This window comes from Eleutherodactylus coqui, chromosome 13 (genome assembly GCF_035609145.1).
Source record: "Eleutherodactylus coqui strain aEleCoq1 chromosome 13, aEleCoq1.hap1, whole genome shotgun sequence".
Lineage (NCBI taxonomy): Eukaryota > Metazoa > Chordata > Amphibia > Anura > Eleutherodactylidae > Eleutherodactylus > Eleutherodactylus coqui.
Window position 1 is genome coordinate 16,854,298 of NC_089849.1, and position 26,416 is coordinate 16,880,713.

Consider the following 26,416-nt stretch of genomic DNA (forward strand, 5'->3'; position numbering starts at 1 on the left):
TTGGCACCACTTATGAATGAGGACCCCCTTGTGTTGTAGCAGCAGTACAAAAGCTTATAAGAGAATGCAGCCTCTTGGTGTTGCAAAACCAGCACTCTGCCTACAGCTGAGGAACACTACTAGGAGTCGTCGAACTTCTGTACATATGGTGGTAAAATCTGTAGAGCGAGCACCGCTGAAAGAGCAGCCAAGACTGCTGATAAAAGGAAAAAAAAAAATCAATACTCACCTAGCCGGTGAAGTCACTGTCCCCGGCTCTGCTGTCGGGACCTTGTGAAGCCAACCGATTGCTCCGATTAGCTAAGCGCTGTTGAGGGACAGCCAGCTGAGCCAATTGGAGCCAGCACTGGATGTGTCCAATCACAGCCATTCAATAAATGAATGGCTGTGATTGGACGCATCCAGCGCTGTCTGTGATTGGCTGAGCGGGCTGTCACTCAACGGCACTCAGTTAATCAGAGCAATCTCTTGCTGGAGGCAGGGATTTTGAATTTCCGTCACCAGAGAAAAAGTTCCCCTGCTGGCCCACAAATCCCGGGAGCGCCCCCGGGGGACAGCGACATAACCTGGAAGGGGAGTAGTGATTTTTTTTTCTTTTTGAGTCAGGCATTGTAGCTAGGGCGTTTAGCGCTGCCACAAGTGTGGTACCAAGTTGTGCTGCGTTTTCGGCAGCACTGAAACCACTGCCCATTCATTTCAATGGGTGACACGGCTGAAAACAGACAAAAATAGAACATGTAACGCTGTCAAAGCGCAGCGTTGAAGACGTGTATTCAGCCTTGTGTGAGCAGGCCCATTGAAATGAATGGGAGCCTTGTACAGCGTTTAGCGCAGCGCTGAAAAAGCAGCACTACATGCTGCACAAATCCGCCCGTGTGAGGGAGGCCTTAGTCTACAAGGGGAAGCCGCCATATGGCCATTGGTTAAATGGAAATTCCCTCGGGCTGAGTGGAGCTGGTCAAGTGTGGACCTGTCCTGGTTAATGGCCGAACACCAATCATAAAACAAAACTTCATGGGTGGAATGGTTATCAGGATTGCCTGGCCATTTAATAAGCACAGTGGCCCCTTCGATTCAGGTGTCGGTAGAAGTCACTGCTCAAAAGAAATACATTTTGAAAGTCGTCTAAGAGCAGATGTGTTGATGTGTTGTTCCCCTTTAAGTAGAACCCTTTACAGTAGGTCATTTTTGGATAATCTTCATAAATGACAGAAAAGGAGAACATCTGTTCACATCTGCTTCGCAGCTTCAGCACAAAAGCCCAGACCGAATCCTGGAACGCGCTCTGCTAGTTTGTCCGTGAAGACGTTGAGTGATACATCAGAAGTCATTTGGCCACCATTCATTTCCATCATAGGACGGATCCGTTTTGGCTGGCATTCCGCTTTCCTGTACCCATGATGGAAGCGTGAACCCAGCCTAAAATATTTCTCAAAGCAAAATCCATGAAGTCAGAATCCGTGGGCACAATTAGTGAAAATTAACCGTAGAAGATATTTATTCTACTTACAAAATTAACATTTACATTTGTAATATACAGTGAGAATCTCCCATATAAAACACTCATTTGTACAAAACACAACCTCTGGTTTCCCCCAAAAAATTCTTAAAGGGACATCATGAACCTAAAAAAATTGTATGCGGTAGAATTTCATTTTTTTGTTGTTTTTCATATTGCCAGGGATAGGTGAGCTTTAACAAAGTGTAGGTAAGTTATGGCAAGAGGAGTTCAGTTTTTGGCCATCCGAGAGTAATCTTCACCAAAAATATACTTTCTGCTTTTTGGTTAATTTGGGGATAATGGGGAAAAAAAGGAAAACAACTAATTATCCTTCAGCCAAAATTTTCTCCCGAATAGCAGCATCAGATGTAGAACGGGAGAACCGCCAAAGTATTGTATAGCACACATCTCCTACTTACACATTTACATTTAGTCTTGTAGACATATATATATCTATAGATTTGTATTTTTTTTACAAAATATTAAATTATGTAGGAATGAGGAAATCCTCCTGATGTCAGAGATGCTATAAACTCCATTTATGATGCAGGTACCTACATTTACACCCGCGTACTCTGTGTGTGCTCCATACTTTTGAGCCAAAAAGTTAAAAAACAAAAACAAAACAACCCGTCAAACTGCTGGAGAAGAGCCGTATAAACTCTCCGGTGATGTAATTACCACCCTAACGGTCCAGGACGAGGGATTAAAGAAAAGAGGAACACATAAAAAGTTTTACTCTTAGTGTGGACAGCGAGATGAGGGACAGAATGGGATTGTTTTAGCATCTATATACCAGTGTGTACGACAGAAAACCTTCCCCCCCCGCTTGGAAGGGGATTTAATATAAAAGGATGCTATGTATATACATATGTACAATTATTAAAGTCCAGTTTCTTGACCTTTAAAAAGTTCATTACGTGTGACTTGAAGACGCAGGCTCGGCCGCCGTGCTCTTGGAAGAGTCTTTTGACTTATCGGATTTAGAATCTCTGTTTTCATTGCTTTTGCTGCGGACTGTACGATCTCGTCCTCTGTCCCGCTCTCTCATTCTGTCACGGTCTCTTTCTCGTTCACGGTCTCTTTCCCTGTCTCTATCACGATCCCTGCTTCGAGACCTGTCCCTGTCCCTACTCCTTGATCGATCTCTACGTCTATATGAATCTCTGTCACGGTCTCTATACCTGTCCCTATCTCGGTCACGGTCTCTATCACGATCTCGTTCCCTTTCTCGTTCCCGCTCTCGGTCTTTATCTCTGTCTTTATCTCTGTCACTATCTCTATCCCGATCTCTGTCCCTATCTCGTCCTCTGTCCCTTTCACGATCTCTGTTTCTGTCCCTATCCCTGTTGTCCCTATCCCTGTTCCTATCCCACTCCCTCTTTTCTATGTCTTTGTCTCCATCTCGGTTTGATTCTCTTGTTCTTGGCCGATCAAAATCTCGGTTTCTTTCAAAATTTCTTTCTCTGTTCCAGTTTCTGCCACGGTCTCTGTCCCACTGTACATCATTTTCCCTTTCCCTTCGTCTCTCCTCAAACCCTGTATTTGATGCAGGTTCAGATGGTTGTGGTTCATTAGGTCCCTCAAAGTTTCGAGGTCTTCCCTCAAAACCTTGACTGCGCTGGTCTTTGTTCTGTCTGAAGCTGTTAGATGCCCAGTGATCTAAATCTTGCCTCTGTTCTGTAAACTCCTGATGGGAATCTGGGCCAGGCTTGCTCCAGTTTTCACTTCTGTGTGAAGGCAGAATAGCTGGAAGATCAAGCAATGGCCGAGATCGTGTTTGTTGAGGTTGCTCTGAAAATCTAGAAGATGCTTGACCATGCTGTCCACTATATGGAACAGAAACAGAACCTCGCTGATTAGAAAAGATGGGTGGCGAGTGGTTACCGGGATCATCCGTCAGATGAGGTGAAAGGCCTCTTGCTCCAGGATAGTTACTTGAACCTTGAAAGTCATCAAATTTATTTGGATAATCTCCTCGTGGAGGCAAGTTTGTGGGTGCAGGCCCTATAAACGATGTCTGAATCTGCGCACCTCTAGAAGGTCTAGGTGGACCATCAAAACTGAGTGGCTGTGGTCGTCCTCCCATAAATGAAGTTGGCATGGGTCCTCTAGGACTATCAAATCTCCGAGACCCATCAAATCGAAGAGATGGATCAGCTGTACCACCAAAACAAGAATCTTCTAATTCTAAGTGTGGACTGTTTGGTCTGTCAAATTTTGGAGGTGAATGCCCCTTTTGAGTGGAAAAAGCATTAAGAGGTACTCTGTCCCTAAACAAATGAGGAGGTTGATGAGACGTAATAGACCCAAGGCCTTTTTGCTCAAGGTTTTGTTCAGATGGAAGGCCACCATATCCTTCCAAATTATCTGCAAAGTCATCTTCAGAAAACAAGGTGGAATGGCTTAAATCTGTATTAGACAGTGGTCTTTGTTCACCAAACAGCAGTGGAATGTCATGTTGTGGCGGCGCTAATAATGAATCCTTAGCAAAAGGCAGATGCCTATTTTCTCCCTCCTCTCGGAAGGAGGCAATTTGTCCCCTTTTCTGTGCCAGCACTATTTCTCTTAAGGGTTCAAAGTGATTAGGTCGATTTCCTTGAGGAAGAACACGACTGCCAAAAGTCTCGGAGTCCATGGCCCAGCTTGGCCCTTGTGCCGAAAGAAAGCCCGTAAACTGTTGCGTCTCACGTAGTGGTGGAATACCTTCAGGTGTTGGTAATAGTACTTTGCGTGGAGGTTTAGGTATACACATTGAACTTTCAGGTATAATAGCTGCATCTTGAATGTTATTCCAAGGTGCATCATCTTGCTTAAAGTCTTTTTCCAGCTTCTCAAAGAGGATTTCACTAGTTTGCTTAGTAATGTCCATATTAGCTACAGGTTTCTCTTCTTCCATGCTGGAAAATGGCATAACCACAGAGATTGACATATTAGGTTCAGATAAAAATGGTTGAAGTTCTTTCTCACTTGGCAACTCTTTGCTGGGAACATCTCCAATATCTGAATGTATTCTTTTTGTCGCTGCTTGTCGAGGATCCCTGGCTTGTCTAGGATCTTTGCTACTAGTGACAAGCTGTTCTGAAGTTGCACTTACGGTAGCTTTAGTTGTACTCGGTTCTTGCTGGAAAAATTCATTCTTTGTTATAGAAGATTTGGGGGGAGGGGACATTAAGGCATCAGAGACTGAGAAATGAGCCATCGACACACCTACAGCTGCTCTTTGCTGCCTAAGAGCTTCTTCCTGTTCCTCCAGTTGTCTTTTTTGCTCCTCTATCTGCTTGTTTAGTTCCTCCAACATTTTTTGTTGTTCCAAAAGAGTAGAAGAATCTGGGACATTGCTCAAAAACTCTGCACTTACTTCCCCGGGCTTTATTTTACTTACAACACTCATCTTATTGGGTAAATCTTCAAATGGAACTTTAGCTTCTTCTAAGATCGTTTCATCCTCCGGATCGTAGGCCTCATCATCGTATAGATTTTCACAAGGCTGTTCTGGTTCATAAGGCATTTCATTATTGCCATCATCAACTACTGAAATATCAAAGGCCTTTTCTGGATCATACTCTTCTTCTGGATCATAGGGCCTATCGTTATCCTCCTCTTCCAAGTCTTTTTCTTTTGGCAGCTGACCAAACTGCTGCACAATGGGGTCCACAAACTTTCTCTCAACTACTGGTTCTATAGTAGCGGTCGTGCTTGTGACGGCAGGAGAGTTCGAGGTTTCCGCTTTCTTATCAGAGGTTCCAAAGAGTTTTTTCAAAATGTGCTCCAGTGGAGTGGCAGTCTTTGATTGTTCAGCAGGTGGTGGAGGAGAGTTACGGGCAGTGTTGGCTGCAGAGATATCAGCTTTAGAAACTGGCAATGCTGGAGCAGAAGGGACCACCTTTGGAACAGTTTCTGCAAGCGGTGGAGGGGATCCTGGTGGGGTGGTGCTTTGAACAACATCACTCGAGTATGGCTGGTACTTCTGGGGCTTCTTCTCGGCTTGAGATTGGACAGGCGTTTTTCCAAAATTTAAGATATCTATTTCTTCCTGGGTTGGAGGTTTCATTCGCTTTTCTTCGGCTTTATCTGGTTCACTTGGAGCTGGACGCTTGTTTCTTTGACAAATGACCAATCCCAGAATTAAATTTGGACGTGTTGATTCAAGGCCTACAAACCAAAAATAAAAGAACTTTATATAAAGAGATGTATTTTACCATATGCAACACACAAAAATATCCTCTTAAGACCTGCACGCATTTTACACCATCATTAGGCTATGAAAGGTCTCTGCGAATGACTCCAGATAGCATCCAGGGGCAAGACAAGTGTGAAAATAAGGTATATGGGGCGCGAGTGATTCTGCTTGGTCAGTAACGGTTCAGTATATAGAGTGTATATGTTATTCATTTTCTGCCCTAGCTCCGTGACCATCGTGTCATCTCAGCTACGCCGTTCTTCAGATATCTGGGATTCCCCTAGAATACTTTAGAATTGTTTGGATTTTGGGTGAAGAACCCAGTGATATGAGATAATGAAGGTGGCAGATTTATTGCAGAGACTTCTTCAATTTAAAGTCTGTCCCACACATGTGAATGGGATTGTGTTGGCAGCAAGCACATGGCTTTCTACAACCCCTGTTCAGATGAATGGAATTGTTGCAGAAATTTCTCCAACAAATCTGCTATATAAAAATGTGACTAAACTCTTGAGTTGTAGTATTGTAGAGGAGACATGCTGGTGTATAAGGAATCGTTTGGCTGTGATCGGCATTTATAGCGAATGTAAACAAGAAGCCTATATGGACTACATGTGGTCTACCCAAGGGTGCCAATATGGGTATGCAGCACTTGTGTGTATAAAGGAGGTCTTCACTCAGACACCAATCTTCAAGACGTGTCCATCGTACAGCGGGGCTTCTTACATGTGTAACCTATAGCTATTATGATTTGCTTATGGGTCTGCTTATTCCAAATGATCTCCTAACGTAAAGCACGAGCCGATCCAGTTCCTCATTTTCTTCGTTTAGTGAGCAGCATTGTAGGCTTTTCATATTTCAGGCTCTACAGGCTGATTGGAACAGATGAATTGGGTGCGAGGTCTTCCAAAGCGACTCTGGTGAAGAGCTGATCCGAACGTCGACGTTGCGAGGACACTCACACGGACTCGATGTCTTAGCTGTTCTTACATGTAACCTATTCAATATTTACACCCATGTCTGCAAGTGGATGGAAGGTCAGTTCTTCAAGTTAACCAGTCAATGAACACGGTTTATAAAAAGGTTTTATTTTTTTCTCGAAGAAATATGACAAGAAACATGAAAGCAGCAAATTAATGGTCACATGTTCCTCCTCCGTAGTAACGGCAGCGCGGATTCTATACTTACCTCAACCTAAATGCCATCAGCGGTGGGATAAAAGGGATTTCTTTAAGCACAAGTTTCTTACCTGGTCCATCAAATGGCAAGAGTTTTGATGGAATTGGGTCCTTTGCACTTAATGGGATAAGATAAAGGTCTTTGATGTGTCTGTTGTTGTTGGCGACGACTCCGAAACGACCGCGGCTGCTGAAGTAGGAGTAGAGGGAGATGTACGCCACCTCTTCCTCTTCTGTGGCAGGGTGAAAACGGATCAAGGACAGCTCCTGGAAACAGAGAACGCAATACTGCTATGATAGTATTGAAAAAAAAAATCTTTTAAAAGTGGTTTTTCAGAACTTAAAAGAAAAGTTAAGGGCTTAAAATCAAGAACTGAATTGGTCATCTATCCAGCGCTGCAGCCCCGATGCCTGGCGCACGGTACCCGGAGAAGCGTCGGGCGGTCACGTGCGGTTCATTGTGCACATGACTACTTAGCCACTTACAGGCTTCAGCAGCGATTCTTCTATGGCTACTGAAGCCTGTGGATGGGCCAAGCAATGAACGGCACATGACTGCCCACTTCTTCTGGGTTCCGTTGCAGTTTTGTACTGCGTACAACCACTTTAGCACACCTACCTTTGACACCGAGGATTTCAGTTTTCCCACATAATCCCATACAGTCTTTGGAGAGATTCGACCACCGATATGGATGGTGTCTGGCAAGTCCTACATGAGACATAGATACGTGTGCACTAAATATCATTGCTGAAGGGATTAACTAAAACACTATTCTATATAGACTGGACACCAACCTCATTAAGATACTCGATAGAGCCGGAGACGGGGAAAGCCTTTGTGACAAATTTGGCCACAGACTGCATGTTTATGAATCCTTTCCATATCGGACTCAGACGAGAGAGGAAAAGGGAGGTATCTCCATCTTGAGGGGACCGGATATCTGGCATGCTGTAAGGATGGAACCATAAAAAGGGGTCAGCAGGCAGCTACACACGATGCGAATGAGATATCCTACAAGGCACATCTATAGGGAACAGCCTAAGCTGTACTTCATCAAACTCAGAAAGCACCAAATCACTCAACCTCGTAGAACTGCAATATGTAAGTTACTATTCATACCCAACTAGGTGAAATCTACCTGATGAACGCAGCAGAGTAAGTCCATAGTTATGGCATTATACCCAACTATATACCGGTATTCTACAATGCACTGCCAAAAAAAATGTGGGAAGCTGTAGAGCCTCGATATTTGTAGGCGATCCACCCCGAATCACAAGGCTGGTTTGTAGCACCAGCAAAGACCAGTATAACCATATGTCACCACCGATCACTGCTGGATGAGCCAATGTAAAATCAAGTGAATGACTGTTCCTTAAAGGATAAGCACTTCGGCTTCATCTCTGGGCCATCTAGGCGACACGTGTGCTGTAGTGACAGTCATGTCTACTTGCTAAGGTTTACTTCAGTTTGTAGGATACCGTGACCCTTTCGTCTTCAGTTCATGGCAGGTTATGTGTATGAAGTATGCTTCTCTTACAAGACAAGGGACTGGATCTAGTCAAAGGGACAATCTGGTTTTCCCATTCGCCTCTGATGGGATCCACTTCTGTAATTTGGTAGGAAATGTACAGACAAGTTTTTGGCAGACCTGTTTGTATGTAGACTAAAGCGCCATTTACGCGGAAAGATGATCACTCAAATGGCAGTTTGAGTGACAGTTTTGAGCGATCACTTTGCATAAGCTCTTAAGTAGATAATTAGCTACTTAGGAGGTTATTAGCATGTAAATGAAGGCGGACACTGTATGCAGAGGACGCTGGTATCCTGCTGAGAGCTCTGAGCTGGATACCAGCTGAAAGAATATCAGCGGTATCCTGGGAAGAATGGCCGAGCGTTTAGACACGATTATCGCTCAGAAGATTACCTTATGAGCGATAATTGTTGTGTGTAAATGGGCCTTAAGGCTTCATTAAGATAGCTGCAAGGTGGACATATTTTAGCATCCGGATCCCCACAGTGCGTGTCAACCATACATAGGTGGGGTTTCCGGTCTGATGACGCTAAAACACTGCTGCATTGTGGGAGTCTGATTGAGACTAAGGGCCCTTTTACACAAGACGGCCCATTGGGCACAGATGCCCGGACAGGTCGTCCCAGCAATGATCGTTCCTGTACTTTTACACAGGACGGAGTGGGTTGGGGATCGTTATAGCCTACTTGCCTCTATTCACAGTAAACAGGCAGTCGTTCATAAGCGATAACTGCCTGTTTACATGGGCCAATCCATGGTTTTGTTTTATGCCTGCAGAAACTGAACGATGATGAAGCAGCAAAACGGATTTTCATTCATCATTCACTCGGGACATGCATTTACACGGACTGATCATTGACCAGATTCTCAATGGATGCGGGGATCTGATTGAATTATCGGCTCGTGTAAAAGGACCCTCAAAGTGACTCCCCCCGATCCTGGCCAAACAAAGATGGCCACACCACTTCTCTGACTACTTGATGCACACTCTACACATCATTACTCTAAGACAATACACCTGCTTTGACTGCCCGATGCTGCCCATGTGAGCAGCATTGCTCAGTCAGATCAGTATGTAGGATGTTAGAACACTTAGGTATAGTAGTGTATCAGGTAGTCAGAGAAGCAATTCGGCCATCTTTGTCCAGGACCAGAGGGTCGCTTTAAAAGGAACAGACCAGCATATTGCAAATGTATTCATCTGTCGACATGCCCTGTGCTTCTACCGGACAGACCTTTGGTTCTGTAGTACCGCAGGTAGTCCAGGCGTTGCATCCATAGAATGAGGAATTAAATACAAGTGCGGCATGCTCTCAGCTCCTAGACTGCATTGCAACAGGGTCATTTTTTCAGTTCATGTCTAGTTTGTATACTCCCTGCTGAAAATGGGACTGGTTCCAAGCAGAAGCAGAAAAACCTAAAAGGTGCTTGTAGACATTAGTTGGGTGAACTCACTGATTTCGGTGGGACCAGCTGACCTTGATGTGTGTGTGCTTGTGTGCCCCAACTCCTCCCCATTATAGATTGTCAGAGGAAATAAAGATCAGGCTGTTGGATTTCAGTATGCCCCATCCCTTTGTTTTCAGGGTATATAAGCTGCCACCTGAGGGGTCTGGGTGCAGCTTATTCTGCTCTCCCCATCCATAACAGATGCTGGCTGAACCAAGCATTAATGCATATGGGAAAGGTCAAGAGGAAAGAGCTTTGTGACTATGTGTACCCCTCCTCTGAAGGGAAGAGATTGCAGAAGTCCTCTGGGCACAGCAGATTCGGACTTGTCTGTGCCACCTCACATCACTTTGGTGTATATGTATAGATTTGCACATTCTGTAAAACAACAGATGTGAACCAACTGCTCTACTTCTTCTATGTAATGTATTGTTGCCCAGCTAGGTCTATACTAAAAGGGTCAGCGATTCACCACTGGAGACATGCACTGTGTATGTTCCATAAGAAGTTCTGGACTACGCACTTGACATTTGGCGACGAGGATGATAAATAGCGGATGTCAGACGTTGTTGGCTTCATCAGAATTGACTTGGGGGCTGTGATGACTGTAGTCGGCGGAGACGGTGCTGGAGTTTCTTCATCTCGAATGGGATTAGGGCTTGCATTGGGGACAGTAGACACGGCAGGTGGTGGGGGCCGGTTGATTGCTCTTCTGGGGTCTCTACCAGACACAGTGACAGTAGTGACAGGGTTGGAGGGGGGTTGTGGTTTAGGTAAAAGTGGCTCAGGGAACGTGGAGGAAGCAGTGGGAAGAGGCGTTTTCTCTGGGGCCGTTTCTGGGACAGTCTCATCTTCAGTAGTGTCCATCGGCGTGTCAGGTTCTTCATCAGGGGGTGGAGGCGGCTCATCTACGAGTTCTGCATCCGGTTTTAGATCGGCCTTCTTCACAACAGTTGAGGAAGTGGTTTTTGTACGCTTATTGGACGGTTCATCACCACCCGACATTTGACCTGCAGATCAAAACAGAAGATTAAAGAGTCTCACCCCAAACTACAAAACCCCACATCATTATGTAAGCCCAGGGTGCTTTCGCACGGGCGATAGTCTCCAAGACGTACAGAACTCGCCCAGAAAATTAACCCATTCATTTGAAAGGTTAATTTACATGAGTGATCTTCTTGCAGGAGAACAGGGCATGTAATGCGCAGTATCCTGGCACACGGACAGAGTGTGTCTGTAAGTGATGGGCTGTGCCCAAGAATCTCTGGCACAACTGGCTATTGTGAATGCGGCCTTACAGGACTAGCATTTTGTGTTCACAAATGGCAAATTCTTGTTACTTTGTGGCTGGAGAGTAAAAAGGTAAAACTGCTTCTCACCTGTACATATTTTACAGTTCAGATCAAAAAGATGGGCACGGTGCTGACTTGTTGTGTCGTTTAGCATACTGGTGAATACATCGGGCAGACTCAAGCTGCTCTTCTCCGGAGCTGGGGCCCGAGCGGATTCTTGCTGTTCCTAAAGCAGATAGCAGCAATGTTACAAGTGAGGTTTGTGCGCTTTCAGTTTTCATACAAAAAAAGTAATCAATTTGATACGACCAAAGAAACCCAACTACTGCAAAAAAAAAAAAAAACAACATTCTGAGCATTAGCGATTGTTGTGGGTTACACTCGACTGCTGATTGGCTGGGCTAAATATCAATTTAAAAAAGCTAAGTTCGATCACTAATTTTGGTGCGAAGAGAATGTATTAGTTGATGGGAAGCCATCCTATGACGGCTGATTGGACAACCACTGCAAAACAGTGACACTAAACATTTGTGCAATGGCAGTAAGGCTGAAGGGCTATCCTGGGGCTAAAAGAAAGAAAAAAAACTCCCTGGACAGGGAAGGGTGGAAAGCAATTATATTAGATATATTTATTTTTTTCACTTGTGAAATGACCCCTTAGGGCGGGCGAGTGTAGGGGCCTCAATCCCCACTGCTCTGATCCCATAAGCAGCAGCATTGCTCATGTGCCCTTCAGCCGATCACTGGCTTCTGCGGCGATACGGTGGCGAACACCACGTGATGCTGAAACCTGAGCAGTCATGTGTACAGTGAACAGCGTGCGACTGCTGCAACGTCTTCTGGGATCAGAGCGGTGGGGGATTTAATCAACTGCATGTAAATGTATTACCCACCGTATCCGTATCGAACATTGGAGGGGATTCCTCCATATCAATTACATTCCTGGGAGAGAATTTATTTTCCCCGCGAGACTTCATCTTCAGAATCGCATTCTGTTGGAATGAGATAGGGAGGTCAGTAACAATACTATGTAATAATATATAAACACACCGACGCTTTGCATATAATTAAGTTTGTTATGCGGAAGACCTTCTTGACACAGAAAACCCTTCCTGCTGAATGCAAACAGAGGCATCAGTTGTCAATGATGCATATTTCCGAGGACAGAGGCATTACCAAGCAAACATTAATGAACCCATTATATATGTATTCATATTATGCAGGACTGTTGGGGTGATGATGGTAAACATGAGAAAACAACGCACCGATTTGGATCCAGTTTCTCTCCAGGAAGATATCTTCTTCGATACGAGCTCTTCCGGCTTGAGACGCACCAATTTCGGCAGCGGGATTTGTTCACGCAGGACTCGGTGGAACAATCCCTGCAAAGAAAAATATGTTTCATAGTTTATATCTCAAATGCAATGTGTTTCTATAGAATACTATATATTATACACCCTACACAATATCTGCGTGTTACCAGAGCGCCAGCCAATCAGATTGCACCGACAAAACATTAGATAATAAAGTCCGTTATATATGGAAAACTCGCTATAGCGCCGAATGAAAACAATCAATAGACTAAGAGGTCCTTGGGGGTTGTACCTGGTTTTTGGGATCTTTCAGGTTAAACATCAGGTTTCGGTACTTGCTCTTGTAGCGGTTATCTGTATCCTTAAAGAGGTTGAACATCTCTTTTTCAATGTTTACGGCAATCTTGGCGACTTCGTTCTCTGACATCACCAGGTCGTCGCTGTCATTCATCCTGTGTAGAAGAGAAAGGAAATTTGTATTTCTTGCAGCGTTCCACGTTATTATAGAAGATCCTAACAAGTGTTTTAAAAAAACTGCATATATAATAAGCTAATATTGTCTTATTGTAGCGGCTTCCTTTACATAGGGCGTGTTTCAGGAATTCACTCTAGCAGTGGTAGCATGACAGCGACAAAGGTTACGTTCACATGTGGCAGACCTGTTGCAGCTACTTTCAAATGTGACTTGTTGCAAGACTAAAAATCTGTTGCATACAGCTGAATGGATTGGTCTCTGCAGCATGTATACGGATTGCTGCAAGACCCATACCACTGAATGGAGTGGCCTCTGCAGCATGTATACAGGTTGCTGCAAGACCCATACCACTGAATGGAGTGGCCTCTGCAGCATGTATACGGGTTGCCGCAAGACCCATACTGCTGAATGGATTGGCCCCTGCTGCATGTATCCGGGTTGTTGCAAGACCCATACCACTGAATGGATTGGTCTCTGCAGCATGTATACAAGTTGCTGCAAGACCCATACAGCTGAATGAATTGGTCTCTGCAGCATGTATACGGGTTGTTGCAAGACCCATACTGTTGAATGGGAAAGTTGCTGAAATTTGCCGGGTGTAAATAGACCCTAAAACTGTGCAAGGGTCTATATTTGCTAATGTTGGTTCACTTACACATGATATGGGATTTTTTGAACACCCGTGTTAAATCACAGAGTGCTGCAGAAAATGCACCGATCTATTACCATGACTGATCTCAGACATTCAAGGGGACACATTGTATCCACTGATAAATGGCACTGGATGTATAGATTTTGGAGTCGCAGCACAGCCGAATTTATTGCATCTCTTTTCTTTCTGCAAACTCCTCCTCCCCCCATACTGACCACCAATAGATTCGCTCCCGGCCTTTAGAGTTTGTAAGGTGGGTAGTCCCTGTTAATGGAGGGTGTCAACAGGCAGAGGAAACCCAATGTGAATCATTAACAGAGTGAAGGAGACCACCCACTTGTCATATTCAAAGTGGCAGAAGCCAAATCTAATAGAGGTCGAAGCAGCAGTGTAAGCGGGGCCGTGGCTGCAAAGCTATGCAGCCGGCCCTGCTGATCAGAGAGCACAAGTCCTCTTAAATCCCTTAAAGCAACCCTGCAGAAATATTGCCAAAGCACTTCTCTGACTACCTGATGCACACAGACTGCCAGTGCGTACTAATGCGCAGACTGGTCATACAGATACACCGTGCACATCAGGTAGTAGAAAATCTGGTGCGGCCATCTTCGTTTGTTCAGACCTTTTATATAAACGGTTTCTCTCTCCCCCCCCCCCCCCCCTTCAGAAATAACTAAACCAAAGCTTCCTCCCACACCTTTTCGAGAGGATCTCCTTCAGTGACCGCCGAATGTTCTGCCTTATCTGAACATTAGGACCCTGTTGTGAAGAGCTGGTTGTTGGCTTGTTGGACACGTTGGAGGTTTGTGACGCGTTTGCACTGGAAACAGAGGTCGAAGTTGCTTTGGGGGGAGAAGAGGATAGCTTTTTGGGCAAGGAGTTGGCTGTTGTCTTCATGGGGGCTCCTGAAGAGGATGATGGTGGTGGAGTCTTCTTGGGTATTGGTGGTAATTTACTAATAGCAGAAGGACTTGGAGCAGCACTGGGTTTAGGTTTGATAGATATGAATGTCTTGCTGCTGGTTGGAACCGGTGTTGATGACTTTTTGGCGGGAACTAAGAGCGGTGGGATCTTCTTTAACATTGGAATTCTTGGGAGACCAGAGATTGGCTTCATCAACCCCAAGGGTAAAGTGGGAGAAGTCTTCTTAACAGGTGGTGTCGGAGTCTCGGCTTTCTCTTCTGGTTCTTCGACTTTCTCTGCTGCTGAAAGTGAAAAAAGGTAAATATTAGGACTAGAATCAATAATAAAAAGCGAGACAGATTTAGGTTGAAGATGATGTGGGGTCAGGTTTGCCTTCATAAAAAGTGAATGTGAATTTTTATGTATGGAACACAAGTTAAAAAAGTGAAGTCTGGAGACCCGTAATATATATGATTATGTGAGCTGGTCAACTGGTCCTTCACCGCACGCAAGAACCTATATTAGTATCTCTTCATACTACTGCCAAGACTTGTGCTCTTAGAGGGGTTCTGGAAGACAGAAGCCATCCATGGGTTCAGCCGACTGTTATTTAATACTCCACTTCTGGCCACAGAAGGCTTCCTCCAGCAAAATCAGCCATTTGCTGGGCGTGCCGGAAGTCGGATCCATCGCTGCAGTTCTACCAATTTACTGTGGGCATCGGGTTTCCAGTATGTCCAACGGCAGAGCAGTGCGGTAGACTGGTCATGGAACCCAGTGTGGGAAATCATCATGATGAAGTAGTACCACTTTGCTGCAAACACAGGAGGGACTCTTGTGTTCGGGGCTTTATATAAACCCATCCACTTCTAATTCCCTTCTTCCGACAGCTGTCGAGCGAAACGCGTGTCAAGGTGTCCCCACGGATATCTGTACAGCCAATAAGTTGGTCATATGGGCTCTGATGGGTTGTAGCGACTTCCTTTATCTACCATATCTAATCTGCTCGCCTCCCGTCAGCCCTCCTATCTATGTGGGTCTATTAGTGGATAGACTTCTCTACGGTGCGTATCCTTCTTAGTTTACGTTTGGCCTCATTCTCTGTTTGTGACACTGGCCGATATCTACTGGGACTGACTTTTTGCTCATCCCCGTCGGCTCTGCTCCCCGCCTTTTTTTGTGTTATACATGATATTTTTCATACCACTGGAGCCAACTCTCACTTATTCACCTTTTATTCCAAAGTGTACAGGTAACTCTAAGGCCGCTCTCACACAGGCGGTTCTTACAGCGTTTAGCGCGGCATTTCAAATGTTGCGCTAAACACTGTAAAAAACATCTTCGTTGATTTCAAAGGGGTTTCGCAGATAGCGTTGCGCTTTTTGAATGCCGTCTGCTCTATTTTAGTGTGTTTTAGCAATTTTTAAGTGCATCTCATCACCTATTGCAATGATGGGTGCATTGAAGGCAGCCTAAGGTCGCTCTCACACCGGACGCTTTTTTACCGTGCTATCTGGAGCGCTGCACTAATCAAAGTACAACGGTGCCACTGATTTCAATGAGACCTCGCAGACCTGCGCTCGGACGCTGCTTTTTCAAACCCTCTTGATTTTCGGAGTGCGTTTTATTTTTGTGCGTTTTCGCGCTTAATGCACCACATCATCCATCACAATGGTGGGGTGCATTAAAAAAAACACTGACATGCGTTAAAAAACGCCACTTGAAGTCACAGTAAAATGCTGCGAATGCGTTTTGTGAACGCATGTGTGTGAGAGTGGCCTAGGAGCCTTTTATGTGGCTTGATGATCAGGTAAGAACGTTCATTTTCATGACTGGGTCATGTGACTATGCCACCAACCAACCGGTGAACTTAGGAGTTAGTTTGTGCCATTCAAGTGGGTGTTAAATGGCAGGAATCGGCCAGTGTAAAAAAATAAACCCTTGGGCCGCGTTTACATGGGATTTACTTTCAGATTTTCAGCAACAGAAAAATCCACAGAGATCCATCTGACGTAGAAGGGGGGAAATCTGTAGCAGATCTACAGCAAAGGCTGCAGAGCTTTCCACTGTAGAAAATCCACAGCAAATCTGCCATGTGTGAACGCACCGTAAGGGTATGCACGAACGTCCGAATGAGGCGATTTCTGACCGTAAAACTGTTTAAAAATGCATTTTTTAACATGGTTTTTGGCACGGAGCCTGGTCAATGTGCAAAATCCGTTTGTGCAATTCTGATGTGGAAAAGCAATTTTCCACGTCGGAATTAGACATGCAGATTTTGCCCACTGACCAGGCAGATTCTACGTGCGGATCCGTGCCAAATACTGCAGCAGAAAACTACCAATTCAGACGTGACTTTTAGGGGCAGAAGTCATCATGGACAATTCTGTGGCGAATCCGCCGTGTGAACAAACCCTGTGAAGATCGCCTGTGTCACGCGATCGGATTTGCGCGTGCAAAACTTGAGCACACAATACTCAGTGTATAGAACCCATTGATTTAAAGGCGTTCGTTCACATGTACGTATTGTGTGAGCACAAAAAAAAAAATAAATGTAATACACAGCATGCTTTAGGCTGGGTTCACACAAGGCGGATTTGCCGCGGAAATTCCGTGTGGAATTTCGCTGCGACAAATCCACTTGCAGCCGCTAATCCCGGAATTAGCCAACCACGTGGACGAGATTTGTTAAAAATCTCGTCCACACAGGATGTCCAATCCGTCGTGGCAAAGCCGGGGCTGTGGTGAGGAGTCCCCGGTCGCAGCAGGTCTATTTTTTTTTTCCCGTTGCAGCCATGCTGCTCTCTATAGAGGAGCTGGCCACAATGGAAAAGCATGCGGCCAAGCCACTCCAAACCCGTGGCTAAGTGGCGCAGGTTTTGAAGCTGTGCTTTCCCGACAGAAATCTTGCGCTTTTTCGCTGCGGCAAAAACTGCAAGAATTCTGCAGAAAATATGTCCCGTGGAAACCCAGCCTTACTTTCCTGTGCATTTGTGCATGAGAATCACAGACTAATGTAACCTAATTGCCCGTCTTAATGATTTGGATTGGAGCGTGCTTGCAGGTTTTTTCAAGTGCACAAAAATTACAGTTAAAAGTGCGCACACAAATGCCCGGCGCTCATCGCATGAATGTGCTTATAGATGGGCTTATGCCCGTGTGACGCCAGCCTAAGACTGGAAATAGAGCTAAAATACAACAGTGGCACAATGCTCACAACAGCCGCGGGCGCTGCAGCCAGATCTCCATTAAGGCGGTCTTCTGCCATTCCAGTATATGGTTACTACATGAAGGCCACGGAGTCTTATAGGCCTCTTGGACAGAACAAGAATCTCGCGATACTCATTCGCCCGATTGAACGAGCTGCTGCCATCGCCAGCTCATTTGCACTCGGGCAGCCTGTTGGGAATCATGCAGTTCTCGTTACTCATCGTTCAGCGTTTAAACAGTCTGACAATTGAAGGTCCGCCATCAATCATTGGTTGGAGGACGGGTAGGTGGAACTAGCTTGCAGCTCATGAATATCCAAGACTACTTCAAGTCTGCATGTGCTGCTGCTATGTAAGTTTCTACCAAACTACTGCACAGATCCACAGAGCAGGCCTATCACTGTGATCAGTGTGCCAGTCACCAGCTTAAGCTCAGAGAGGGGTGCAAAAAAGAAGGCGACAGTCACTTAGTAACATAGTTCGTAAGGCTGAATGAAGACAATGTCCATCCAGTTCCGCCTGTTAGCCTCCTGTTTTGTTGATCCAGAGGAAGGCAAAAAAAAACCAAGGCCAGAAGCCAATTGGCCCTTTTGGGGAAAAAAAAATTCCTTCCCGACTCCCTAATGGCAATCAGACTGTTCCCTGGATCAACCCCTAATAGTTCCTACCTGTCTGTATACCCAGATTCACAATTAACCTAAGATTTATATCCTATAATGTCCTTCCGCTCCAGAAAGACATCTAGTCCCCTTTTAAACTCCTCTATGGATTTTGCCATCACACTTCCTCAGGCAGATAGTTCCACAGTCTAACTGCTCTTACAGTAAAGAACCCTTTTCTGTGTTGGTGATGAAACCTGCTTTCCTCTAGACGTAGCGGATGCCCTCTTGTTACCGTCGTAGTCCTGGGTATAAACAGATGATGGGAGAGATCCTTGTATTGTCCCCTCATGTATTTATGCATAGTTATTTGATCACCCCTTAGCCGTCTTTTTTCTAGAGTAAATAATCCCAATTTGGATAGCCTCTCTGGGTATTCCAGTCCCGTCATTCCATGTATTAGTTTAGTTGCCCTTCTTTGAACCCCCTCCAGCACTGTAACCTCTTTCCTGAGCACTGGTTACCAGAACTGTATGCAGTATTCCATGTGGGGCCTGACAAGTGCCTTATATAATGGAAGGATAATGTTCTCGTCCTTCGCCCCTATACCCCATTTAAAATGTTATTACAAAATCTTAACATTCCGGTTACCCAAAAAAAAAAAAAAAAAAAAAAAAAAAGTATAATTTTCACTCAAGTGACCAACAAAAAGCAGGCTCAGTAAATGACCCAACCCAATAATGCAGAAAAGAATTGTGCCGAGTTGGGTGGGAATTGGTATTCACAGGAGTCACAGGCCATGGCAGACCCTGACACAATTGTCTGGCATCTGATTGCCATGGCAGCATATCAGTCCTCCGCGATTACATGTCAGAAGGCCAATTACATCAGAGAGGAAGTGCCCTCCCTCTGAACACTTTACATGCTCGATCCCCGCTGCTAGCCGCGTACATGCTGCGGCGTTCTCATCAATCTCGCAAAGTCCATTTGCACAAACCCTTTTCCGACCAAAACACACGTTTACGTCCTGGGTTGGGAACGGGGTAAAGTACACAGAATAAAAAGCTATAACTGCCTGCCTGCAATATTTAGGGTTTGCCCTGAGGTCACCCATAGTATTTGGTGAAAAAGCTCCTTTATTGCCAACAGATATTAAACAGCTGAACAACCTTCCCGCCATATTTAGGGTTTGGGTAAGAATAGGTGGTTCTTATATACTGCCATTATGGGTTCATTTATATGGAACGGCGCCATTAGGAATCCACATGCCGATCTTTCGGCGGAGCTGAAAGCCGCAGCGCAGGATCAAAAGCTCACAGAAGTGATGAGGAGTCTGACAGAAATAAGCCTCCCAACCGCGGGTACATAACCTGTTCAGGAGTGCGATATCAAGCTTCATTTCACTGCCAGATATCGCGCTCGGACGTGTAGGTAGCCTTACAGATGGCTTTCCGCTTAGATAGGTAAAAGGAATGGAAGGCTCTAGCAGGGATTTCTGCCCTCTAGGATGCCCAATAAAAATAAAACCCCTTTCCAAGTCCTCTCCCCACCGTACCCCTTCCTTCTGATTCTGCCGCCTCTTCTTCAGCAGCTGTTGATGTCCTAGATTAGTGACCATCTCTAGTCAGGTGAAGATAGTTTGTATCCAACCAAAACACACAGTTGTGGCCAAAAGCTTTGAGACCGACACATTTAGGATTGCATAAAGTTTGCTACTTCAGTGTGTATAGATCTTAGGACTACATTCACACGGGCGACCGCGATATTGCGCTTGCCAACGTACATTTTCACGGTAATGCGAAGGGTTTTAAAAAAAAATAATAATGAATCACATCGCATCTGGAAATTGCAATTTCCACACGTGAAAAGGATCGCAAGTCTTTCCCATTGACTTTAATGGGAAACAATACATTACAAAAAATCCCCAAGAGAATATCGTTCGTGTGAATGCCCCCTAAGATGTTGCTATGGTTACTTAAAATCTAAGCATTTCATAAGTTTTTAAACTTTTGTCAAAATACATCAAGTTTAGACGAAGACTCAATATTTAGTGATGCCCCTTATTTTCGCTAGACTTCTGTACCTCGCCCTGACATGCTGGACATCAGCTTCTGGGCCAAATCCTGACTAATGACAACCCATTCTTCCTAATCAGGGTTTGGAGTTTATCACAATTTCTGTGTTTTTGTTTGGCCACCCTCCTTTTGGAGGATTTACCTCAGTTCTCAATGGGATTGAGATCTGGGTAGCTTTCTAGAAATGGACCCGAAAAGTTGATTTTTTTCCCCACCAAGCCACTTGGTTGTCACTTTTGCTTTGGGAAAAGTACTGTTCATCACCACATTGCTCCTCCCTGGTCAAAAGACGCTGCTCCTTGGTGGTTGGGAGAAGTTGCTCGTGGAGGATGGTTAGATCCCATTACTTACTCATGGCGGTGGTCTTCGGCTGTGAGTTTGGCCGCTCCCTTGGTTGAAAAGCTGCCCTCACACACGAATGGTCTTTGGATGCTTTACTATCGGCATGACACAGGATCGTGGTAGCTCACCTTATCTTCTCCGGACAATCATTCTTCCAGATGTCCCAAACAGTTTGAAGGGGGCTTCATCATAGAAAATATAGTCCCGAGTACATTTCGACGCAGACAGGGCAGTAACCAAGACAATAGCTTACTTGTTAGAGCCACTTGGCTAAAATCAAGCAGCTACTGGTCCGTGTAAACAGGAGCCATGATGTTTGTACAACTCCCGTTTACTGTGAATGGAGGCGGGCGGAACAGAACAATCCCGGCCCGCTCCGCTTTCATTCATTGCAATGACTATCGCTCCCGTGTAAGCTTATACGCCCAACAGTTGTCCTGTGTGAAGGGATTTGAAGTTTCCCCCAGTCCTCTGAAGTCCAATCCCTGCACTTCCCTCAGAATGGCAGTGTCCTTGATGATTTTGATGGAGAGATGTGGCTTCTTTGCTGCCCTTCTTGACACCAGACTGGAGGCATCAACACCTACCTGCGGCCACTCCTGAGCATACTCAGCACTGCAAGTGCCCAACACCACCACCACGAATAAAGTATTGGATCTAACTATCCTCCATGAGCAGCTTCCCCCAACCATCAAGGAACAATCTGGTGGTGGAAAATGTGCTTTCCAGCATGCTTGATCACCATGTCACGAGGCAAAAGTGGTAACTAAGTGGCTCTCTGAACAAAACCTTGACATTTTGGGTCCAAGGCCAGGAAACATTCCCAGATCTCCATCCAGCATGCCTGGGTGAATAGCAGAGGTCTTGAAAAATAAGGGTCAACAATGTCAATATTGAGTCTTTGCCTAAACTTGTTTAAAAAAAAAAAACTTATGAAAGGTTTATATAAAATGGTTCTTCAGAAACATTTGACTAAAAGCTCTAAAAACACAGGCAGCAAACTTTGTGAAAACTTTTAGCCACAACTGTAGAATATTCGCCAATAAAAGAAAAAAGGTCACTTCCAGTATTGGATCGCCAATATACAGTACACAAAAGGTGGGGTGAGAGATTCTTTACACCCTCCTTTTAGTTATTCTTCATTTGCTTTAAAGTAAAATGCAGAGCAGGGCGGGAATAGCAACAGCCGATCATCCTTTGACATGCGCTAAAAATTTGCAAGTTTTTAATGCCAGAAATGGGTGTATACTGCAACCTATAATAAAAATAGTTGAAGGTTGGGGAAAGGTGTTCTGGGATATCAAGTTAAAAGGGCTTAAAAGGGAATCTGTCACAGCCTTTGAGACCCATAAACTAAGAACCGGGTGCCCTGTTCCTGCACTGTGTGTCCCCATGAACTCTACGTGCACCCTCCCAAAGAGATGAATGGCAGAGCATGTGCACTGAGTGGACTGAAAAGAGTTACAGTGCTGAATAGTCAGTGGCCGGGATAGAAGAGTATGCAATTTTAGTTCATTTTAAGCCCGTTTAGTTTGTTTTTTTGTGTCCCATAAAATCTCTTTGAAATCCATGAAAATAAATAGGGTATCTGTGTGCTCCATGCCAAATGCCCAACTTCTGTTACCAGATTCTCTTGCTTTGCAGAACAATCCACCATAAACAGCACATGTATTCTGCCGACTGCACCAGGCACGGATTAATCTTCCCAGTTATAGAATGGTCGCTTTATTAGTGCTTTCACCGGATGGGCTATAACAGCCGCCGACCAGTTCCAGCGCCATTGTGTCTTAAGCGAAACAGAAAAGTGATACTCCAGTGGGCAAAAGAGCGCAAAACTTGTATCTCTGAGCAGCGGAGAAACATCACCTGGTCAGATGGATCCACTGTGCTGATGGGAGGTCAGAATTCGGTACAAAACAGGATGAATCGCTGACCTTGTCTGCACCTCCTAATTTACAACTACAAGAAGCTTCCTGTCCACAGGGGCCGATATTCATCAGCTAGTGGAATCTACAACACAACAAATTCTTGTTGTTATGAAGGCTAAGGGAGGTTCATCGCGGTAGTAGATGGGTATTCCTAATAAAAGGGCCATTCAGTACACATAGCCATCATACACTATTGTTGTTGATAGAGCGTTTGCCGAAAACATCCAATCTTCGACTTAAGCGCAGTTTTCCAGCGACACGTTCTTTCTTATTGTATTCATCCGCGTTGATGCTGGTGCTGCAAGTCATACAAGACTTGATGGGCAAACAGACAACACTTTCACTAAAACTCACCTACTTGCCAATATCTTTATATAAAAACATTAAGGAGTCTAAGGCCTCCTGTCCACGGGCGATACTTCATTGCGTTATCTGCGGCGATAATCCGCACACATGAAACGCTTTCCATAAGATAACTAAAGAAAGTGCAGGCCGATGGACATGAGCGGAAATCTGCCGTAATGTTCTGCTTGCGTATAAAAATCGTGGCATGCCGAGATGAAGCTATCATAATGATAGATTCAGCAAAATCGGTGACTTCAGTGTTCTCCCGCGGCGGAAATCCACTGCGTTAAAACGCAACGCCCACGGGCAGGCGGCCTAGGAGAGTGTGACAAGATCTTAGAAAATCTGAAGGCATGGAAGCTTTCCTCTTTACTTTACAAGAGCCTGCGTGAACTTAAATACATTTGTTTTTTTAATTTGGTGCAGAACATCTTTACATCAGCTGTAGCGATCCGTGTACGTTCTTCACCATCCCCCAAGTGGATTTTCTGTCCGCAAATTTAGCAATCCACTTTATTTAGAAAAATGACTATGGACAACTCTGATATGATCATAAATCAGCGTAGATCATGAGGAGGGCTGGAAACCAAACTATCAAAGTAGCCAACCTGACAAACTTTCTAGTGAACAGCATTCTGTAGATTGCCCTGTATTGTGCTTCATTCTTTTTCCTGCTCGATTACACAGAATTGCACACATCTCGTTCCATATTGCAGACGTATTTGCGCACCCGATTGACTTCTATGGGGACCTTCAGTACGCAAAACATATAACATGTTCCAATTTTCTTTGCATGACCAAAATGTGCACACAAAATACAGAAATGTGAATGAACGCATTGAAAAATCACTAGGGTCGATTCTCTTCGGCTTTTAAACACAAATACGCCCGTGTGAAGCCGGCCTAAGAGGCGATGTGAAGATCGTTGATGCTCTCATCACAACGGCACCTGTCAGGGGTCAGATATATATTAGGAAGTGAGCAGTCCGTTCTTTAAGCAGATGTTCTTGTCCATTTTTTTGTCCTGCTTCCACTAGAAGGATCTGAGCGACTTTGACTAGAGCCAAATTGTGAAGACTAGGTCAGAGTAGCTCCAAAGTAACAGATCTTTTGGGTGTTGCAGGCATGTAGTGGTTAAGGCTGCCTGTCCATGGGCGATGATCCGCTGGCGATAAATCGCCAGTGGATCACGCTCTGTAAAGCTTTCCATAGGATTACTATGGAAAGCTTTGCAGCGGCGTCCACGAGCGGAGAATCATAGTGATTTAAATTGCGGCATGCTGCAATTCTCTGCAGTGATAGGCTCATCTCGAAGACCTATCAGTGCCCCCCCTTCTCCCAAGCGGCGGAATATCGCTAGCGATATTCCGCCTCGGCTGTGGACAGGGGGCTTTAGAAAGACAGATGAAAACGCAGCAGTGCCATTAGGAGCCCAAAGAAATCTGATGCCAGTGGAGCGTGATGGCCAGTCCCCTTGGCCCAATGTCACCAAAGAGCTACTGTTGCCAAAGAAGTGAATGTTGGCTATGATAGAAAAGTGTCAGAACACACAGCTGCACTATACATGGGGCCACATAATACACATTAAGAAGATGGTTGTAATGTTATGGCCGAATGGTATATATTCGGCTAGTCTCTGCTTTAAGCCAAACGATAAATCAAACTTAGTGTATGTTTGAATATCCCATGAGGTTAATAGCTACTGCCTAGATTAAATCAAGCCAAGCCAATCCGTGATGTGAACCATGAAGTCTAGGTTAACGCACCACGGCATCTTATGGTACTACCCAGCTTGGTGGGGTTTTTGGCCAATATACTAATTCCATTATATAGCACCAGCCATTGTTTGAAGATTCTCTTTGGGTAACTGTGTGGATCTGCACCGGGTCTACATTTACTGAGTATAGGCTTTTAGATACGCTGAAATGGTTTTGGTCCCCATTATATCCATCTCCAAAAGGACGGATAGCCAATAGCTCATGCAAGAAGCAATTCTATCGGCACGACAACTCAAGTTGTTTTCCAGAAGTATTTATGTATGGTTTGCTTTCTTACACTGAAATGAGTTACAAGGGGAGTTCCACCAAAAAGTGTCCATGATTGAAAAAGTTGGCCACAGGACGGTGTTGCCCTATTCCAGCATAGTTCTGTTCATCTGCAGATATGGAGTCAATGATTGGTTGCAGAACTTTGTATGGCTTAAGTATAATAGCAGCAAAAGGTAAAGGTTGTAACACTCATTCAAAAAGAATGATACATACAATCAAGCATGTGTCTAACTACTTGAATACTGCAGATATGCCAAAAGTAATGGGCAAAGACAGATCTCATGTAGGATTTCCTCTAGCATGGCGAAGTAAAGCAACTCGATGCAGCCTCGATTCCACAAGTGGAGACAAGACGTCTGAAGGGATGTTGAGCCATCTGAACAGCCAGCGCAGCTTCTTTGTATTTGCAGGATCTCTGATGTGAGTGGCCATCTCATTAATACGCGATTGGGCTCATATCGGTCAAATCTGCAGACTGCACCATTTGTAGGAACTCCCCAGAATACTCAAGCCAATCCTGGACGACCTTAGGCCATTGGCACGGTGCATTATCCTGCTGGAATATTTCATCATTGTGGGGGTACATGAAGGGCTGCAAATGGGCACCAAGTAATTCAAAAATAGGCACCAGTCATTGACACATTTGGGCGGACCACTGGATCCAATCCATGCCATGAGAACACGCCACACCTGTATGGAGCTGCCACCAGCCTGCACAGTGCCATGTTGACAACTGGGGCCTATGCACATATGAACGCTACCAGCAGCCTGAACCGATTGATACTGTGACTCATTGAACCCCGCCACGTTGCCAGTCCTTTAGGGTGTGGTTAGCAACCTCACTAGCGCAGGTGAGGCACTGCATCTGGTGTTGTGATGTTTACAGAGGCATTCTGGTTGGTATTCTGCTCCCATACCACATGGAAGATAAAAATACAGGTCAGTGCAGCGTTTTGCATGTGGATCCTCCTGTATTGAATTTGATTTCTGCCAGTCACTTATCTGTTTGCATAATCAATTATAGCTAGAAGCTGTCGGTTGTGACCACTAAGCACCGTGGGCAGCCACTGTGGGTAGTAATGCCTTCCATGAAGTATTAAGAGTACACATTTGACATGGTGGATCGAGAAATGTTAAATACCCACACAACTTCTGAATCCATCTAGTACCTGCTATCATGCCTCATAATTCAGGTCAAGCACACAGGCCAGTGTTAGGTGTGGGCATTCCCAAGCAGCCACCTGAGGTAACACCACTTCATAATCAATTTACATACTATGCCATGACTTTTGGCATGTCTGTGTACATCCCTATATGGTTGCACATCACATTCCAGGGAAATGAGTACTAACATGTTGCCCACTCCCCTACTGCTCAAATTTTGCTGAATGGCTC

The 26,416-nt window shown here is 44.9% G+C and overlaps 1 protein-coding gene across 5 annotated transcripts in view; it reads right to left on the bottom strand.

Annotated features, from left to right (window-relative positions):
- Positions 1-1,474: 1,474 nt before the first annotated feature.
- DIDO1 (death inducer-obliterator 1) overlaps positions 1,475-26,416 on the bottom strand; it is a 67,296-nt gene continuing 42,354 nt past the window's right edge. For 4 of the 5 annotated variants that reach the window (XM_066588199.1, XM_066588198.1, XM_066588197.1 and 1 more), the window contains 10 exons: positions 14,270-14,777; positions 12,741-12,900; positions 12,401-12,517; positions 12,029-12,127; positions 11,223-11,361; positions 10,367-10,853; positions 7,658-7,811; positions 7,482-7,571; positions 6,934-7,129; positions 1,475-5,656 (listed from right to left, as the gene is read on the bottom strand). In XM_066588199.1, the coding sequence (XP_066444296.1) occupies positions 2,418-5,656; positions 6,934-7,129; positions 7,482-7,571; positions 7,658-7,811; positions 10,367-10,853; positions 11,223-11,361; positions 12,029-12,127; positions 12,401-12,517; positions 12,741-12,900; positions 14,270-14,777 (5,189 nt within the window). In that variant the 3' untranslated portion in view covers positions 1,475-2,417. The remainder of the gene's footprint in view (positions 5,657-6,933; positions 7,130-7,481; positions 7,572-7,657; positions 7,812-10,366; positions 10,854-11,222; positions 11,362-12,028; positions 12,128-12,400; positions 12,518-12,740; positions 12,901-14,269; positions 14,778-26,416) is intronic. The other variant, XM_066588196.1, reaches the window with a different exon arrangement.